Here is a 19,477-nt window from a genome sequence, read left to right on the forward strand (position 1 = left end):
ATGCAGACCAACAGAAATTCTGAATGTGCATAAAACACATCTTGAGCCACAGAATCTCACACTGTTCTGTCCAAACTGTTCCTGCTTGGGGGTAAATGATGGGTGCCAGTCAGAGCACACTCAAAGCAGGAGTGTGGCAAGGACAGATTGCAGGCTTAGCTTTCCCTGGGACAAGATCATTGGAAGGGCTTGAGTAAAACAGATGCTTGTGTTACACTTGTGTTTGGGTTGTGTGACACCCAATGAGGACTTCAATGGCAGCCTGGGAAATCCATTCAGTGAGAGGCTCCTCTGGGTTTTGAATGACTTGTCGCCCTGTTCTTTAAACAGTTTTTTATGCCTTCAGATGTTTACATATTTCTACTGGAGTTCTCACACACTGTTCATGTAAATAATGATTGTTTTGTATTCTTTTTCGTGGGAGGAGAGAATTAATGGACTGTTGGTTTGACCAGTGTGGTTAGAGAGGTGGCAATTTCATCCTCCAACCCACTGTCACTTTTGGAATTCTATATATTGCGAGGTCAGAAATAAAATTTCGCCTCCTTTTTGTTCTTTTGCATCTTAGAGTGCGTGAGTTATTCCGTGCCGGGGTGGGGGGGAGACAACTGACCCTCTGTCAGGATCAGCTGTGCTCCATCTCTGCTGGAGGGGGGCTGCTGTCACCCCAGGTCTGGAGGAACTATGGAGAAAGAGAAATGCAGGGCTTGGGGGAACACTAGTGATAAGGCAGAAGCAAAGACACTCTGACAGCTGGGTACCATTGACTTCCAACAGGTTGGAAGTTACATTTTATTTAGACACTTAACAGAAAGCAGGTAATTAGCACTAAGGTCATAACCCAGCAGCAATATAACATGGATCATACTTCATGTAACACTTACTGTCAGAAAAACGCTGTGTACATAAGCCCAAGAGATACCATGCATGGAGTAAGCATGAAAGATTTCTCCCCAGGTGGTGGTCCCAGGAAACACTCCAAATTCTGTCATTAAGTGATTTTTATTATTCAGTTCCCATTCTTCCTTTCCCTGTAAACAATGTGATCTGGATGTAAACCATCAGGAAATGCTATGATGGAACAGATGCTCAGGGCTGTGCAGAGGCCATGCCAAACTCTACTCCAGGGGTGGCAGGACTTGGGGCTACCCATATGGCTGCCTCTACCAGAGTGAAGGGTGCACAGGCCACACAGCTGCACTGGGCAGGACTCTTCAGTGTCCTTTTGTGGGGCACACAGTTGTGTCCAGGACAGGCACTTGCCCTCCACACCTGCTCGTTTTCCCCATGCTTGAGTAAAAACCTGTCTGTCCTGAGCAGGAGCAAGCCTCCTTGTAGGTGGGCTCTCAGTTCCCCTATAGGTTGAACTCTGCTGTGAAAGGCAGATGGACTTTAGACCCTTCTAGGGAAGCAGGGAAATCAGAAGATCTATAGCAGCTTGTTTTCTCTTTTAAATTGTACATGAAAACAAATAACTCAGTGCAGTGATATCCTTGTGGTTAATATGAGGTTAGTATCAACGCTGTATTAACTTTTTCATCTTACACTCCAACTTTCAATCTGTAGTTGATTTACTTTAATTGGCAAAACAAAGGCATAGCCCAGAGATGCTTTTGGGACTGCAGTAGGAATCAGGTAGGGACAGTGGGCTTGGTATATTATCTTCAATTTTAAAGCATTTTCTCAATTCCAGAGCTGGAAATATGTATTTTTTAAAAGTACTGATCCTGTAGTGCAGAATCCATTTTCTGCAGCAAACCTCCTTACCAGGAAACTGTGAAGTATGTCACACTTCAGATTACTTAGTGGACAATTAACCCTTGAACTTTTAGACCACTTTCTGTTGCTTCTAATATTAAGGCTCAGCCCAAGCTCATCACATGCAAACTAATTCCCATTTAACTGCTGTGGATGGTGTCCTGTACATTAACTTCCAAAATTCTTTCTGTGTCAGTCCTAGCTTATACCAGCTTTGCCTTTCCTGGATCATCCCTTCCCTTTGCTGGCACAAATGTCTGTACAACAGTGGCAGAACAGAGCAGCCACAAGAACATGATTAAAACAAAGCTTGAAAGAAAGGAAAAGAATAAAAAAGGTTTGTTTTAACAGGGATCAGTTCCTCAATCCTGTGCTTCACATTGTCAGGAGTGAGTGAAAAAAACAATACAAATGGACAGTGAAGAGCAAATGATGCATAAAAAGACCACCTAAACTATAAATGCATGGACGTGACCAGTTTCAGTCACTTGGCTTTAGACAATATGAAAATCTTCTTTAAGCCTTCAAGTATTTTTGTAGCTTTAAATGACTGGTTCTCCTCCCTCTGAAACAATCTCCAAAAATGAAGAATGACAACACTGATAGAAGAAAATGGAACCAGTTCTCTGAGTATGGAGTGAGCAGCTCTCATCTGAGTGCCCAGCCTCACTCCTGGCTCCCTGAGCTGCCCAGGAGACCCTGGAGGGCCAATACCTCATTTTATTTTCCTGATTTCTTGCAGTCTGTGGAGACTCAAGTGGGACTCTGCTCTGCTCAAAGGAGTGAGAGTTTAGAGGCTGTACCAGGTGATCCTGGGAGATGTGTGTCCTGGCTCAAACACACTTCTTGGACTGGAGTGGGTTCATTCCACTCTGAATTCCTGCCTTCAAGAGAACTCCCCAGGAGGATGAATTCTGACCTGCAGCTCAGAGGGACAGAAGAAGAAAGCTCCAGCAATGCCATCCAGCCTTTCACTCTCAACAGTCCCCCTGACGCATCATCCCCTGCCCAGATTTCTTGTGGCAGAGGGGTCAAGGATGGTGGCTCTAGGCCCACTGCAGGTACATGTTAATCTTTGGTATCTGATTTTGACTATTTGATTGGAAACATAAGGAACTACTAAGTTTCACCTGCAAAGTGTCCTGGCCAAGAGGCCCAGGTTAGCAATGCTACTGATACTGAATACAGGTGCTGTCGCTGGGAGCTGCTCCTTGAGGGTGCTGGCACCCAGGGAGCTGGGTTTTGTTCTTTCTGAGAGCTACCAGCAGAGATTCCTGCTGGCACTAGGCTATAAAACACAGCTGTGTGCTATTGCTGACCAGAGGGTGTGAGGAAAGCCCCTTCTCAAGTGTGGGGTCACACACACTTTGAGCTCACGCCCAGAGCAGGGGTGTGCAAGCAGCCCATAAACAAACTGACCTTCACCCCTGCACAGAGACCACACCAGACCCCAGGCTGCTCTCAGGCTTCTGAGCAGGGCTGTGCCTCAGACCAACTGCAAAAATGACTGCAATGTGAACCTTCTGGAGCTGCAGAGTCCTACAGCTCCAAAAGCAACATAAACTTACCAAAGGTCCCAGTCACTCTTAAAGTGTAAAGAAACAGGATAGAGATAAATGCAGGGGAAAGATAGAAATGTACTGCATGGCTGCTATTTTGGGATATGAATTTACCTTTTAATTAATAGGTAAAACAAGGTAAAATAAAAACAAGGTCTTGAAACTTAGGGAGAATCTGCACTTAGTTCTGGATCCTACTTCCTTGCTGCTCCTTTTATTTACAGACTAAGTTGCAGAAAGCTGTTGTTATTTTAGACATGAATATTTTTTCTTTGAGTGTTACTGCCTACCAGAGACTTTGATTTTTTTTTTAATGTTGGCTAATTTTGTGTTTTGAGTAGGAAGCTTCAACTTCACACCAGTTCCACACAGGCCCTTCTGCTATCCAGCAGTCTGGGCAAGATAAACCTGTAACCAAGAGATTCCTCCCTTAACCCTTATGGCTTTATCGCGATTTCACTATTGCTCGTCTTACTGTGGGCTTTGAAAAGATATGGGGCGTATCTGAAGCAGTTTAAAAATATTCAATCTTTTAAATATCTGGGATGCAGGCAAGAGTGCTTATATATCCAGCCCCCAATTTTGCTTTTGCTTTCTAACTGCTGAATGAATTAGGGAGGGCAGGGCCAGGAGAGCTGCCTGCAGTGACCTCTGCAGGGAGCGAGCTTCCTCCCACTCCTCAAAATGCACTAGCCACCTGTGCTCCCACACCAGATGCCTCCCAAATCCTCAGTCCCTGCCCAAAACATCTGTGCTGTTTGTCCTGCACCACCCTATTGCTCACAGAAGAGGGACCCCCATGGGCAGCACCCCATCTTGCCCACACTTACGGTGGAAGGGAACACCCAGGCAGCATCAAGGCAGGAAAAGTCTCTGAAAAGCAGCAGAATTAGCAATGTCTTGCATGCCAAAGCAAGTCCTAAGGCAGGCAAAGCAGCATCCAGGAAAGATAGAGGCCCACTCCCAACATCCCACCTTGTCCATCCCTCCACCTCAGCACAAGGTGGGAGGCAGTGGGCAGCTGCGCCAGCACCCTCATCCTGCTCCATGGCTCATCCATCAAGAGCAAGGAGGAGGATTAGTGCTTGGTATCAACGTGGGCATCTGCCTGCCAGGCTTGCTCTTTAAAACAGGCTGTCAAGCACAGATAGCTGTTGAATCAATATGTGCCTGGTAGCTGTTGATGCCACTTCTGCCAGCACAGGGTGGGCTGAGCCGCTGCAACCAGGAGGGATTCAGGCTCTGAGAGAGAGGATGCAGCGCTGACTCTTCAGTTCCCATATCAGATGACTGTGAGAAAGCAGTCAAACAGGAAGACTTCGCTGATGGTGTCTCTGCGTTGCTGCTGCCAGTCCCCCCTCCCAGTGCCAAACATGAATGTTTGCCAAGCACAGAAGAGACTGGATATACCATGGTTGGTCGGTTCTTTGAATGAGATGTAAAAGCAGGGGCCTCCACTACCAGCTTTGACAAATCCTGTCTACATCCTGAACAGATGATAAAAATCAGCTGACATCCAGATCGCTGTCTCCTCTTTGTCTGGGCATTCCCAGGCTGCAAACTGCTGTGGATAATAGCTGCGACCATTCATCCAGACCATGGCTGCCTACCTGTGCTGGCGTGGAGGGCCCGCTGCTCGATGGTCCCATTGCAGAGGGGATGTCTGGCTATTTGGAGCTCGTGTACTTGGTGACAGCCTTGGTGCCCTCTGAGACCGCGTGCTTGGCCAGCTCTCCTGGGAGCAGCAGGCGCACGGCCGTCTGAATCTCCCGGGACGTGATGGTGGAGCGCTTGTTGTAATGGGCCAGGCGGGAGGCTTCTCCAGCAATGCGCTCAAAGATGTCATTGACGAAGGAGTTCATGATGCCCATGGCCTTGGAGGAGATGCCAGTGTCAGGATGGACCTGCTTCAGCACCTTGTAGACATAGATGGAGTAGCTCTCCTTCCTGCTTTTGTGACGCTTTTTATCGCCCTTCTTCTGGGTCTTTGTCACCGCTTTCTTGGAGCCCTTTTTGGGAGCTGAGGTTGACTTTGCTGGCTCTGGCATCCTGAGAACTCTTTCGCTCTGTCTTGGAGCTGCTTGGAGAGAATATAAAAAAAATCAGATTATTTTCTGACCTTCTACAGAATAATTGTACTGCAAGATGAGAGAGTCTGAGTTGGAGGCAAGCTCAGAAACTGAGACAAACACCCCATGGCCCTGCGTGAGCATTTTTGAACTGCCAGCAAGAATTTCCCCAGTTTGTGTATGGCTTTTTGTTGTTTTGTTGTTTTCTCTTTAAATACTGCAACATTGGCATTGTCAAGATCTCTTGAACACAAGCCTAATTGGCACCTACTCAATAAATATGAGATGGAGCCTGAACATCTTTCCTAGAACACTGCAGTTCCAAAGAAAACACTAACTGCAGCATGGATTAAATCAAATCTTGCTGGAATGGGCCCTAGACTGTTGCAAGGTATCACTCCAGGCACCTTTACATGAGACTGGTCCAAATTATTATATGCAGTTTACAATCTCCAATAAACTCTTTTTACTTGCATGTAGATAGAAGTTTATTTTGAGGGTGCTTGCACTTCTGTGGCTATTTTTCGACACCATGTTTTCCAGTGAAATATAAAAAATAATAAGCTAGCTGGCTGAGCTACAGGAATATATGAGTATTCACAGTTGCTATCAAAAAATACCAGAGAGTAGAAAAGCTTAGAGGAGGTGGCAGGAATCACCTGGCTGAGAAACCGAAATGTGGATAGGAGTCAAAAAACAAAGTGCTTTTGGGCTACATGCTCATGGAAAAAATTATTTCCTGCTATTTGATGCTTTTTGCTTTTGAGAGAACAAGCCTTTGCTGGACAGTTTACCCCAAAGATGCCCAATCTTCCCTCTAAGTTTTTCTTCATTAGGTCACAATGTGCAGAGCCATGACCTGCAGCTGACTGCTCTCATCCAGAAGTGCAGTAACAAAAAAACAGTATATAAACCCATGAAAAAACTGTGTGCCTCCCCTACACTTCAAATTTACATGTGCTTTACTTCATGGGCCAAGGGGAATAACTGTGTTGCAACCTGGAAAATGGTTTTGTGTTTCAGAGAACACTTCAAATGCTTCCTTGAAAGACAAGGCTTCTCCAGGTTTTGCTGGAGGATAAGCTTACAGCATCACCCCAGGGCTTGGGTTTTACTGCTCTGCATCTCCTTTGAAGATGACCTAGGAATTACAGTCTGCTGGCTAAGAGAGACTAGTAGAGAAAAAAGAGCTTCAGGGCTGATGGCACATGGGAAAATGGATAGAAGTAAACAGAAGAGAGAAAGCTGGGATGTAACATATGCTCTGCACACCCTGAGTATCAGAGAAGGACCTAAACAGTGCCTGTGCCAAGGCAATGGCTGCATGCTCAGCCCTGCCTCTTCTCCTTGGGAGAGTGAGATGTCTGATTTCTCCATCTGCAATCAGAGCCAGATGCAGCAGCACTGCTGCAAACAAGTGCTCCCTGTGGGAGGAGATAACTTTGATCCTGAGGCTGGATTTATGTGCCCACTCACACCTCAGTGGGTACCAGCTCCTGCTTCCAAATCACCTCCAAGGCTCCAAATCAGCCTGTGTGATGCTGCCTCCCGCCTGCAGCGAGCACCAGGGCACCGCTGGCTCTGGCACCCACATGGTCTGGCAGCCACTGGGCAAGGGCCAGCCCTGGGCACTTCAAGTAGGGCTGTGCCCAGCTGGAAGGGCAGGCTGGCATTGCTCGGGATGCTGTGGAGCAGGGAAGAGAGGTCTGCACCACAGCCCTCCAAAACACCCTCCTGTCTAGAAGCCGACGTCAGCACTAGTGTCCTTAGAGCTGTGTTTGTGCTCCAGAAAAGCAGCTTCTTCTGCAAAGACATTATTTTTTTGAATCTGCCACCTCATGTCCTTTCTTATTTTTTTCTGGCATTCTTCTCAGTGGCAGCATTTGGAAGGACAAGTGCTGGACTGCCCCAAAAGTTCTGGACACCTTTCAAAATACCTGCCCCCTTAAACACAACATTTTCCTCCTCTGGTGAAATCACAAGTTTTCTTCATTTTTTTCCTCTATTTGGGAAGCGGCATTGGGAAAAGAAATTCCCTACTGCTCTGTTTGTAGACTTGAAAATATGCCTTTTAAATGGAAAATGATTTTTCTACAAGACGAAATAACCGCACTTGTTAATTTTTCTTTTGAGCTCATTTCCTCACTGAAAAAGACAACTGAAAAACGCAAATGAGTATTTCTTAAGCATTTTGAAAAGTACATCCTCCTAAAATAAGTATTAATTCTTAAATGCACTTCTACTACAGCTTTATAAAAACGAATAGAGAGCCCAACAGCCACCACAGTGATTTCATAGGGCTCCAGAACAGGTCACACCTACAGGACATCTCTGTCCATTTGATCAGCTAATACCCTTGGGTAGCACAGCCTGGATCTCACTCCCCTCCCATGTAGGGCTGCAATGGGGGAAGCAATGATGCTGAAATTCAGAGATCAGCACAAAAGCTTGTGCTTCTCTCCACCTGTTTCTTTGCAGCTGACTATTTAGCAGGTAAATAACATTTTTTTTGAAAACAGATTGTGTTCTTTGTGGTTTATTTGGGCAGTGCCTAGCACACAGAACCTGAGTGCATTTGCCAGGTACTAAATAAATAATGTTAATAATGGCCACCAGTATCACAAATCTTCTGTCAACAGTACAATGTGACCCACAGCAGGTGCTGCTCTGGTATAAAGACAGAACTAGTGGGATTATTCCCAAAGTGTCCTTGTGGAGAATTTATTGAGGAAAACAAAAAAGCGACCTTTAAAATAATGGTTTCTTTTTATAAAAATAGTTGCACATCTTTGTTTCCTTAGGGGAAAAAAAGAAAAAAAGAGAGAGAGAGAATTGGAGAGAGAACCTGAAGAGTTTAGTAATTATTGATTTTTATTTTGGAAGTGTTTCCAGCATAACTGATTCTCTACTGTGAGGCAGACCAAGCATTGGGTACAGGTTGCTCAGAGAGGTTGTAGGATCTCCATCCTTGGAGATACTAAAAATCTAACTGGACACAGCTCTGAGAAACCCACAGTGGCTGACCCTGCTCTGAGCATGGACTGGACTAGATGTTTGCCAGAGGCATCTCCAACCTCATCCATTCTGTGACTTTTGGAGACAAACTGGGTAGAAAACATTTTAGGAGCTGTGTTCCCTTGATTGACATCTCCCATGGGATCAGCCCAAGATTCCCTAAGAAGAGGATGTGCTCATCTCCAGGTCCAGGCCACTGAGGTCCCTGGGATGCAGGGTATGGCCATGCAAGAGAAGCACTTTCAAGCAGCACATTTGGAAAGTTTCAGGTTTTTGAGAAAAATCTCTGGGAACATGTTTTTCTTTATGGCTTGTATGCTCTGAGTTAAATCAGTTATCAGTGCTGGCAGTTTTTTCCTTCCTCAGAAAATCAACAACAAAACCAACCACAGTAATTTTTCCAGCCAGTTCCAAGCAGCAGCCTGACTGCTGCCAGAAACCAGAGCAGTACAGAGTGACAGATACATCTTCCTTTGTGTTGACACTCCTTTCTTCAGCATCATTAAAAGGAAAGTGAACGGAAAAACATATTCAAAGATACAAATCACCACAGTCTCTCAGATCTGAAATGGGAGAGGAGCCCTGCTGAGAAATCCCACGTGGAACTTGATGCTGTCTCTTATCCCCTGGCTTGATGTATCAATGGAGAGAGACAAGCAGGGACGCTCCTGCAAGATTTCTGTTCATTTTTGGCCTTGCTGCTGAGTTTGTAGGACCAGTGCCAAGCTGCTGCCAGCAGTGTGCATGGGTAACCATGGGTGGACTATGAGCTGGCCTTTTGGACCTCTCCTCATGCAGGGCTGGAAACAGCACTTGGAATTTTTTTTACTTTTTTTTTCTTTTGAAAGCTGTCCTTGCTATGATGAGTCCTGGGGCATCCACTGTATATCCCCACGCCCTTTCTGTAATTTCCTAGTCAACCATAAAAGTTGTATTTCCAGAATCAGCATTTTGTTTTTAGGAGGTTTTGGTGACCAGGTAAACATTTGTAAGAAAAACTCAAACTCTCATCTTTTGGACATCTGAAATTCTGATATTTTTTAATCTTCTGATGATCTACTTTAATCCTTGCTAGAGTAAATGAGAGCCAACAGACACCTGCTGATAATTTGTCCCCTTAAACAGGAATGTCCTGTCTGTTCTGTCCAATTATTGCCCCTTTCCTAATTTTCTCCTACTATATAAGAGAAAGAATACTTGGCTTTATTCCTGCATGCCAAGAAATACTAAATGAAATTTTCTGCTGCTTTCTGTGTAATTTTCTTTGAAACACAAAGAGTAAAAAATTAGGAAATGTTTCCACCAAAAGGAAAAGGCTTTCTAATGGATTCACCTGCTCTGAAATGCTTGTAAGACCTGGTAAATATAGTTTACAAATTACAGTGTGTCAACAAATAACTGCTATTGGAAAAGAGAATTTCTGCAAACTGCAAATCCTCTTCCTTTTATTATGTATGGCCATCTACTATTATACAAGAACTTGTTCATCTGTCAGGTGTCATTATATAGTCATATTTGAGAAAACAAACAATATTAGTGATTATTTGGTAGCAAGCTCTGCCCCAGGTATAAAGCAGATTAGAAGCATGATGAGTCATTGTGAGACACTGGCGATGTTGCCTTGTGCAAAAAACTGATAGTTGTATTTTGGTCTGAAAAGAATTTTTCCCTTGGTATGTTGTCTGGCATGTGATGATGAGGTAATACTTACTTTGAAGCGAGGAGGAGAATTTCCTAGAATAAGGTAAACTAATTTGAAATGCCTTATTTCTTCCAGTGGCGCAGGGGTGCAGCAAACAGTTTTGACATTCTAGGTTTCCTCCCAAGTAATCCAGTAACAGCACAAGATCCCATCCTCAGTTCCACATGCTCTGCTGCACTTTATATCTCTGTTCCTGTAAAATTTTCACTTAAATGGCTACCTTTCAAAGTTGGATATACACATGAAATTATCTAGTGAACACAGGACTGTGACTATAGGCTAAAATTGAAAACGACCTCTACTCACTGACAAAGAAAGAAATACTACAAGCCCAGTCCCTGACACAGACCCATCAGGCTCACATAGATCTTCAGATTTCTTTAGAACAAATACAAGCAGAACAGAGCACTGTGTCCAAGCTCTTTGACTGATACTTATCTTGCTTGTGTTAACCCATTGCTTGGGAGTTCTCTACATAATACTACAGGAATCTTTTCTGTTCTTTTCTATAATTTCAATTTATGATTTTTAGAAAGCATATTTTTAATCACCACTAACAGATGTAATTTCTTGTGCTGCTCCTGCCCAATTGCAAGTACTTCTCAGTGCTGCAGGGGTATCAATCAGAGATTTTGTATTATTACCTACAAAGTAAGGAGCAGGACTCTACATCAGAGTTCTCTGCATAGAAGATACACTGAAATTTTAAATAAAATAAAATCTTACCCATGAGTCAAGTAGAGCAATAGAGAGACAATGTTGCAAGAAGAATGATTATCAGGACACTAAATACTGCAGTCCTTATGCTGATTAAAAGAATGTCTGAAGTCAATGGGGATTTAACACGGGTCTGAAAGCACATGTACAATGTTTAGAGATGTTTAACACCAACAGCTGACATTGATTTCCACTGGAATCCAAAAAGCTCCTTACTTCACCAAAATATGACTTCATATTTTATCAAGGTTTTGTTACTGTTAATAAACAAATACTTTAAAAAGCTTTATTATTTGCTCTCTGTAAGAGTACTCATTGTGTACTTGCTTTGGAATCGCTCCGCTCTACATGTTTGAGCAAGTATCCAGTAAGTACAAAAAGGAAATGACATTTTCTATGGATACCTGTTAAATGTATGAGGGGTACACCTAGTACCAGCATCTGCTGCATTACACGCCAGTCAGCTTTCCCACAGAGTGTCAGGGTTTCAGAGAAACCTGCAGGAGTTAACTTTGATGATCCTTGTGGGTCCCTTCCAACTTGGACCATTTCATGATTCTGTATTTTCACAACCATCCTCAGGAAGCCCAACGGAGTCCCACAGAGAACGCAAGCAGGCTCACTTCCTTCCTGGTGTTTTATCAACAACTCAAAACCTCACACATAAAATGCACCATGAGCTTCCTCTCCAAGTTTTAGAATCATCAGGATTTTCTGCTTCTGCCATGAATCCTTTCCTCAAGCAATACCCTTTTCCCCCCTTCATATCCCACTTCAACTCAACTGGACCCACTGGGAGCCAACCTGTCAGCAGCAACCCTGTGAACCTATCTCCAAAACCACTGATGACTGGGGTCTGTAATACCAGTGGAAGAAAGGATATCATGGAATAGGTAAAGCACCTATGCTATTGAAAATAAAAACTGCCTTAAAAAAAAAACAAATTGCTCTGTGCTGTATCAAAAATGAAAATCACTTGCTTTTTATCCACATAATTTCAATTTCTCTGGAAAAGGAGAAGAGCACAAACTCACTATGGCTGTTATATCTAAATAACTCCTTCTACAGTGGAACCATGGTCTCTAAACTAGTAATGATAATAAGCCTGAAGAACTGCTATCACATTTAAGCAAACTATTTTTATGCATTTTATGCATTTTATACATTTTATGGAGTAATGGAGAATTATCAGAATTCTAGACTATTTTCATAAGTGCTGAAAAAGGCATCCATTAAAAATGTGCTAATTCAGCTATTCAGCCAAAAATAGGAGAGAAGCTACAGCCCAACACCTGCAGGCCGTAGGGAGAGCGTGGGTGGAAGAGACAGAAGAGGCTTCACCATGAAATGAGAGCTGCCCCGAGCTAAGGTAGGAGTTATGTGGGAACCAATGCAGACGCATGCAGCACCTCTTCCTCCTACACACCCCACACCCAGGCTTTAGCAGGTTCCTGTAACCCTTCTCCAGCACCACAGATAATTGCTGCAGCAAAAAGAATCATAAGCTGAGATTGCACCCCAAAATGTGTACTTTGGCCAAACCCCACTGACTGAGAATAACAATTTGGACATAAACCCATGCTGAAGTGAAAAGCTATGTCTAAGCTATATTAGGCTGAAGACCAGACCAAGGTCATTAAGGCTTTATGAGTGATGTGATAGGAACATCACAACGTAGTGATGTACCTATGTAGTTACCACATATTCTCAATGCCATGCATAAAATGAACCCAGCAAAACCTTCTAACAACCTTCAAGGTATCTGTATGGGTCCAAGGCATGTATGCTCAACAGACCTGGACATTACCATCACCAACTATCCCCCTACATGGGGAGAAAGTGTCAGGCAAGGGCATGATGTGTGCAGCTGTAATCAATTATGATTACATTCCTTCTAAATGGGCATTCCTTCTAAATGAGTCTTTCACTTCAATCATCACTTCCCAGTTACATTACTCACATTTCAGCAAATCCTGAAAACAGTTTCAGAAAAAATGCAATCAAAAAAGTCAGGGATATGTGAAAGCTGCTTTATAATGGTGGTAAAGCCTGGGAACACAGACTGTAAACACAGGAGGTGGGGTACCAGACAGGTATATCCAAAAGGACTGCATGCCATACCACAAGCTAAAGGACAGCAAGTGACACAGCATCTGACTTCATTGCTACAGGATACTGAAAATACTGTAATGCTGTAATGTGTGTATTAATAATTAATTTGGCATGGTAAAAGCAATTTTACTGTAAAACAGAGATATGTGACTATTACTGGAGCCTGCAGGGAAACAAAGATAAATGTCCTTCCCCAGATCTCACATCATTCAATAACTGGATTGGGAACACAATCCAAGACTACTGACACTTTTTTCTGCTGCTGCCACCAGATCACATTACCACAGGCAGAGAGTCCTCTGAGCATTAGAGGTCATCTTCTGTAGGAAACAGGAAAATGGAGAGTCTGTTAGATGGAAGGAGAGGAGAGAAGCAGGGCTGGGATAGCCAGCTCTGGCAAAGCTCCCCTGAAGAGGCAAGCTGGCTTTTCTCCAGAAACAGACAGGGACAAGCACTAAAGACAGAAGAGCTGCTGAAAGTAAAAGTAAACTCTGAAACAAGAACTGACAATAAACTGTTTTAAAATGCTCATGAATAAATTTACACTGGAGATGAAAGGGAACCTCACATCCTTACTTGGAACTGGGAGGATAAAGGCAAGGGAGAAGGAGAGAAAGACAAGGAAATCCATTTCTTCCATATTTCAAAGACAAAACTTGGTATTATAAAAATTCTAGGAAATGGCTCCAGCATAGCAAGTAACTGCTCTACATTAACCAGGCAACATTTTTCTATGGTGCTGTGCTACTGAATAATTGTTATCAAAATACACAGATGTCCTTCACTTTGTACTTCTCATTCCTTTATTCTTTTATTTATTGTTCCTTCCTTCTTTTTCTCACATCTATTACAAGTGCCAGGAGGTTCAAAGCCCCAGCAGGTCTGCTGCCACTTGGTCCTGTCTCACATGTGGTATTTGTACAGAGACTAACAAAGTACTTTGAACAGCCACAGGGTTGAAAAACTGGCAGCTCTCCAAAAACTTTAAAAGAAATGGCTGTTGAGTTAGCCCATGCCCAAATTCCACACTGCACGAATTGCTTGTGAATAGTGTTTTTATTTACCTCTAATTTGTGATAGCATGATTATTGCATGAATTTATTGTGCTAGTCACTATGCTGATGCAAGCTAAAAGACACCATCTCCTTTCCAGAGAAATCAAGGTATAATTTGGGATACACCAATATTTACATCAGGCAAGATGTAAATAAGCAGTATACTGAAGACTTGGTTGCAGCCACTAGACCAGCAGTGAAGAAAATGGGGGCTGCTGGACAAAATGACAGTGGTCCTGGATGGTCAGTAGTGCTAAGAACAATTAAATGTAAAGTTCACTTTTCAGAACCCAGAAAGGCAGAAGGTTTAAAATACCAGTGGAGTGCCGTATTAGCTGTACAAGACTATTATTTTTAACCATCCTTGGCTCCATCCTCCCACATCCACTTTCCTCCTGAGCTTTCCATGCCCTTAGTTTCTCCTTTGCTTTAGTCCAACAGACTCCCAAGCTGTTTCTTCCTCAGACAAACTGCTCACCCTTTGCTCTTCTCCCTCCCTGCTGGTGCCTCTCCCAGCACACTCCTTCCACAGAGCTCATTAGTACCTCTGCTTCCAGAAGCATATCTTTGCAGGTGAGTGCTAAATCCTTTTCTTGAGTTGTGTCCCAGTTATCAGGCAGCTGCAGTCGATAAAGGATGACTGGAGCTGGGCTGAGGACCCACAGTGCAGGAGATGAGAGAAGGGTTAATTCTGGCATGCAAGAAAGAGGAGGGTGGTACTGGAAGGTCCAGACAGCTGCAGCCTCCATCTCTTCAGGGCAGAGCTGCTGCACCTGCAGTGCATTTTAAGACAAACACATCAGGAATGAAAACAGCCTATATTTATATTAGGTATGGTCAGACAGCTCCTTCCAGACACGATCTTCTGTCTCCCATCTCGCAGAGCCACACTTGTCACTCAGTCAATTTCCAGGTCCCCCAGAGGACCTAAAGAAGACTTCTGCCTCTCTGTCAACAAGAAAGCAGCTTCCCTTCCCTATGCTTCTTTCTTTGATATTTACCAATGGTTCACTTCAGTCCTTTCAATTTTCCCTTTCCTTCCTGTTCCTTGATTCTACCTGCCTTTGTGATAGAGAAATGAAGAGACTCTCAATAAATGCTTTCCCTGGCCTCTTTTCGCACTAGGTTTTATCTTCAAATGCTGAGCTCTAGAATACCTTCCTTTCTGCCCTTCCCCTATGTCATTTCAAGAATTTTCTTCAGAAAAAAATGTCACATACCTCTTGCCCCAGCTTTCTAGCATAACTTGTGTCCTCTCTGTAACTCCCAACAACCTGGGGTGGGTTCTATTCTCCTACACTTTCTTCCATTGCCTCCTGTACACACCACCTATTGCATTGCCACCTCTGTGCTTTGTTTTCATTTCTTCAGTCTTCTCTCATGCAGTATTTTCTGCTTGACAAATGTCAGTCTACTTCATAGGAACTCTCTCCACAAGAGACAGAGTCACAGAGGTTACACAAATAGGTTATAAGGAGAGATCTGATGTGCCCAAAAGCATATCTGTCTTTCTTGACTGTGTCTAATATAGGCACTGCCTCTGACAAACTCTGCCCACTCACATCCTTGATCATTGTGGCTAAAAGCCCACAGTTTCCCCCTCAGCACACACCACCTGCAGTGATTACCTGGGGGATGGTCCTCTACCTTCAGCTGATGGATTTCAACTCTTTAGGCGACACATCTCATGTCAGAGCTATGTCCTCTGCAAATGGAAACTCTCTCATCCATGGTCCTAAGGTAAAGGTTACCTTTTAAAAAATAACACAGAAAACATTGCTGCATTGGACCACCTATGTACTTTCAAATTCAGGAAAAAAAAAAAATCCTCACCCTATTTATAAGAACTTTTAAGGCTGGTTTGAAAGGTAAAGAATTCCTACTCCAAGAGGGTCGATGAAATAATATGACAAGGGTGGTGATTAAGTCTCACCACAAAGGAAAATGTTGAGTTGATGTAGGTGGCATATAAACCCCCCACTCTCTTTATGAGTCAGGTAAGCTGCCAGAAAGCGGAGGTGGAATCCGTGGGATGGAGCTGTTTTCATTCCAGCCAGTTAGTAGTATGCTCTTTGAACAAAAAAAGTAGTTTAAATAATAAATTGTATTTTTAAAAACTGAGACTTGTATCTAAATAGCAAAATCTAACAATTGCTCTTGATCCCCAATGATGGTGTTCGTAGTCAGTGGCAGTCAAGGGAAAAAATTATTAAACAACTTTTCCCCCCACCCTCTGAGGTTAATGTAGCATTTTTGGATTATGCATCTATTCTTCCATCTCCCACCCAATGCATATGATCCTGCAGTCACAGCTCTCTCCTCTCCCTATGGCTCCAGAAAAAAGGGAAGTTGACAAGCTGAAATCCCAGTCTCACCCCACACGGAACCCTTTTCAGAGGAAGAGCTTAGCTCTGCTGAGGAGAAACCATTTCTCTTCCAATAACTGCAAAAAAGTGGCTTAACAAATGCATAAAACAAAACAATTGGGTGAAAAAAGAAAAATATATTGTGAGGTCTTATTTTGGGTCAGTCCAGCATATTCAAAGATATGGCAGTGTCCCGCACTTAAAATTTAAGTCTTATTATTTAAAAAAAAAAACAAACAAAACTCTGAAATTGAGAAATGTAAAAAGAATGTCATTAGGTCTTTGAGTTCAACGGGCTTGAAGTCCTCCTCTGGAACTGTCAGTGGGAGCACAACATCTGCTCTGTTCACAGTGCAGCCTGAGCAAGATGCTTTCTTAAGTACACATCTGAATTTAAGAAATTTCCCACATACTTAATTCTTCAGTCTACCCAATATATGTTTGAGGATGGGTAGGAACAGTGTACTTCAGATGCTATGAAAGGGATGAAATAGGATCAGACTATTAGCATGAGTAATTTCTTGTTTTCAGGTCGAGAGTGAAAGACATGGGATGGAAATATATGTAAGTATATATATATATACACACACAAGTAAAATACACATTAATGTAAGGGAGTAAAATATATGTAAATGTAAGGGAGGAAAAGGACAGTGACCAAAGGAACAGCTTGGAGAAGAAATGTCAAGAGGAAGGCAGAGTTAGGCAGTGGACAGAAGTGAGATGTCAGAAAGGAGAGAGAAGGAGACGGTAAACAGAATGACACAGAAGGGAAAAAAAGAGGTGTAAGAAGAAGATATATGAAAGGGAACAAAAATGAGACAAAAGACATGAGTGGACAAAAAATAGAGAGAGGAGGAAGGTAAAGTAATGAGCACAATGTTTGGTAAGGCAGAAATACTTAAGTATCAATAAGACAAAGAAAAGAGAAATTCGTAAGATGGGTCACATGAAGAAAAAAAGACCTTGCGCAGCAGAGAAAATGAGCAGCAGGAAAAAAAAAAATCACCTGCTAGCACAGCACTGCTCAGAGTCACGGGTGAGAGGTGCTGCTGTCCCAACAAGGGACAGAGGCAAACCCTAGGAAGTGACAGGCTAACCCCAAGGAGAACAAAGGATGACACTGGGAGAAGATAATGATATCCTTGTACTAGGTTGCTGCCTTTTGTCTGAAACAGAAATCACAAAGGTCATTGAAATTGCTGCTTAAATCTTACATCTGATACTTGAAAAAAACCTCTTTTCCAATACAATCATTCTTCCTTCTCTCTCAACACTGGATTAAATTAATTACTGTACACACTACAGTTGTACCTCCCTGCTGGGAAAGTAGACCCCAGACACCATTCTGCTCAAAGCAGACCTTCGTCTCTGGCTTCCTTTACCTATAGAGGCTTCTGCAGAAATCTTTCTGTAGACAAAGGTAAATTTCCTGCAGCTCCAAAATCACGAAGATGGATTTGGCTATCATTAGTAAAATTAAGAAAGAAAGAGGAAGGAAACAGGGGTAAGCATTCAGGAAAAAAAGCTTTTTTTTTTTTTTTAATTAGAATTAGGAAACTTGCCCAGTAGAGAGGGAAAGAAATTGCTGCCTGTAAATAAACTGCCACTCCTTTCAACACCAAATAATAGGAACAAGAGGGAGTGTGTGGGAAGTACATTCATATTATCAAATTCTTTCTGATATTAACCTGTTCAATGTAATGAAAACATAATCAGGAAAATAACATATTGTAACACAAATACTATGGAGGCTATAGAGAAAAAACGGCAGGAAGATCAGTGCTCCCAGGGTAGCTCCAGTCTGAGAAACCAGAGCTTTATTAGTAGTAACAGGAGCAGCATATGGAGATGAATGAAACCATGTTTGTAAATGTGATATGCAATTGCACACTCTCATTTGGCTTTCTTTTTTCACGATCTGACTCAGCCTCCACACTCCCCCATCTTTTGATTCATAAATTCTTGATATCAAAAAATGAAAGAGTTACAAAGCCGGCATGCAAAGGGCAAGAGATGACGAGAAATACAAGGATGCCGGTGAGCACAGAACGTGCCATCAATACCACCCTGCAAAGGGACAAATCTGCTGGAGATAAGCAGTGGAGACAGGGCCACTCTCTCCAGGGGCTGGCTGGAGGACACCGAGCAGCAAACCACAGCTCATCTCCATTGCGCTAGAGGCGCATGCTGAGGTAGACAAATCTATTACAAAATTGTGTAATATTGCTTATGTTGCACAGCAGCCACTCAGTTAGGCAGCCCCTGCATCCCAAACCTGCGAGACTGGAGGTGAGAGGAATGAGAAATAAAAGGGTTTCCCTATGGCATATACTCCCTGCATTTTTTAAGCTATGGAAAAAAGATCAGGGTTAACCACAAGCAACACAAAACACAAAAAACAGCGCATGAGCAATGGTGTACAGCCCTATACACTTACTAAATAATTAACAACCTCACAGAGTGTTGACACAGCGGGGGTCTGTACACAGGACAGTCCCTCCCTTCCCCGAGGGCCCGGGCTCCTCAGCATGTGCGCGCTCGGGCTGCAGACGGCCCGCCCGGCCGCGGCACCGCGGGCAGAGCCCGGCCGCGGCCCCCAGCCCTGCCACGGCCCGGGCTTCGCCTTCAGCCCCCGGTTAGCCGGAGCGCACTGAGCCCCGGCGATACGATTCCTACGACCGCAGCAAAGCAGTGGCAAGGCTGACACACTTCGGTGCATTCGCCAAGCCCGGAGAAGGACGAAGCCCCGACTCGGCGGGGCTCAGGGTCGAGCACAAGGCAGGTCAGGGCACCCCGCACCGCGGCACAGCGGTGCGGCAGCTCGCACGTTCGGGCAGCGCACCCCGCTGCGGACACTGCGGCGAGCGGCGCCCGCCGCTGCCGCACCGCGGGCAGCCAGCGCAGGGGAGGGTCTTGCCTGCTGGGCGTCTGGGCTCCTCCGCGGGCGAGCTCCAGGCGCCGCCGTGCCGCGGGGCAGGTGCGCGCGGCGGGGCTGGGGGGCCGCTCGCTGCCGCTCCGCGCAGATCCGGCGGCCGCTGCGCCGGGTGGGCCGCGGGACAGGGACCCGCCTCCGGTCCCGACCAGGCTGAGACCGGCCGGGCGCCTCGCTGTGCGCCGCTGC

The 19,477-nt window shown here is 44.1% G+C and overlaps 1 protein-coding gene across 6 annotated transcripts; it reads right to left on the minus strand.

The window, feature by feature from the left end:
- Positions 1-758: 758 nt before the first annotated feature.
- LOC100221272 (histone H2B 5) lies at positions 759-19,424 on the minus strand. Of its 6 annotated transcripts, none has more exons than XM_072920254.1 (3): positions 17,363-19,173; positions 14,533-15,738; positions 759-5,394 (listed from the first exon to the last, which is right to left on the minus strand). In XM_072920254.1, the coding sequence occupies exon 3, from the start codon at positions 5,363-5,365 to the stop codon at positions 4,985-4,987; it is 381 nt and encodes a 126-aa protein (XP_072776355.1). In that variant the 5' UTR covers positions 5,366-5,394; positions 14,533-15,738; positions 17,363-19,173; the 3' UTR covers positions 759-4,984. The 6 variants fall into 6 exon arrangements, with proteins under 6 accessions (XP_072776355.1, XP_072776350.1, XP_012424417.1 ...); XM_072920249.1 differs by having other exon boundaries at positions 759-5,397; XM_012568963.5 differs by lacking the exons at positions 14,533-15,738; positions 17,363-19,173 and adding an exon at positions 19,274-19,424.
- Positions 19,425-19,477: the final 53 nt, after the last annotated feature.

Source organism: Taeniopygia guttata, chromosome 1A, assembly GCF_048771995.1.
Source record: "Taeniopygia guttata chromosome 1A, bTaeGut7.mat, whole genome shotgun sequence".
In the NCBI taxonomy this organism is placed as follows: domain Eukaryota; kingdom Metazoa; phylum Chordata; class Aves; order Passeriformes; family Estrildidae; genus Taeniopygia; species Taeniopygia guttata.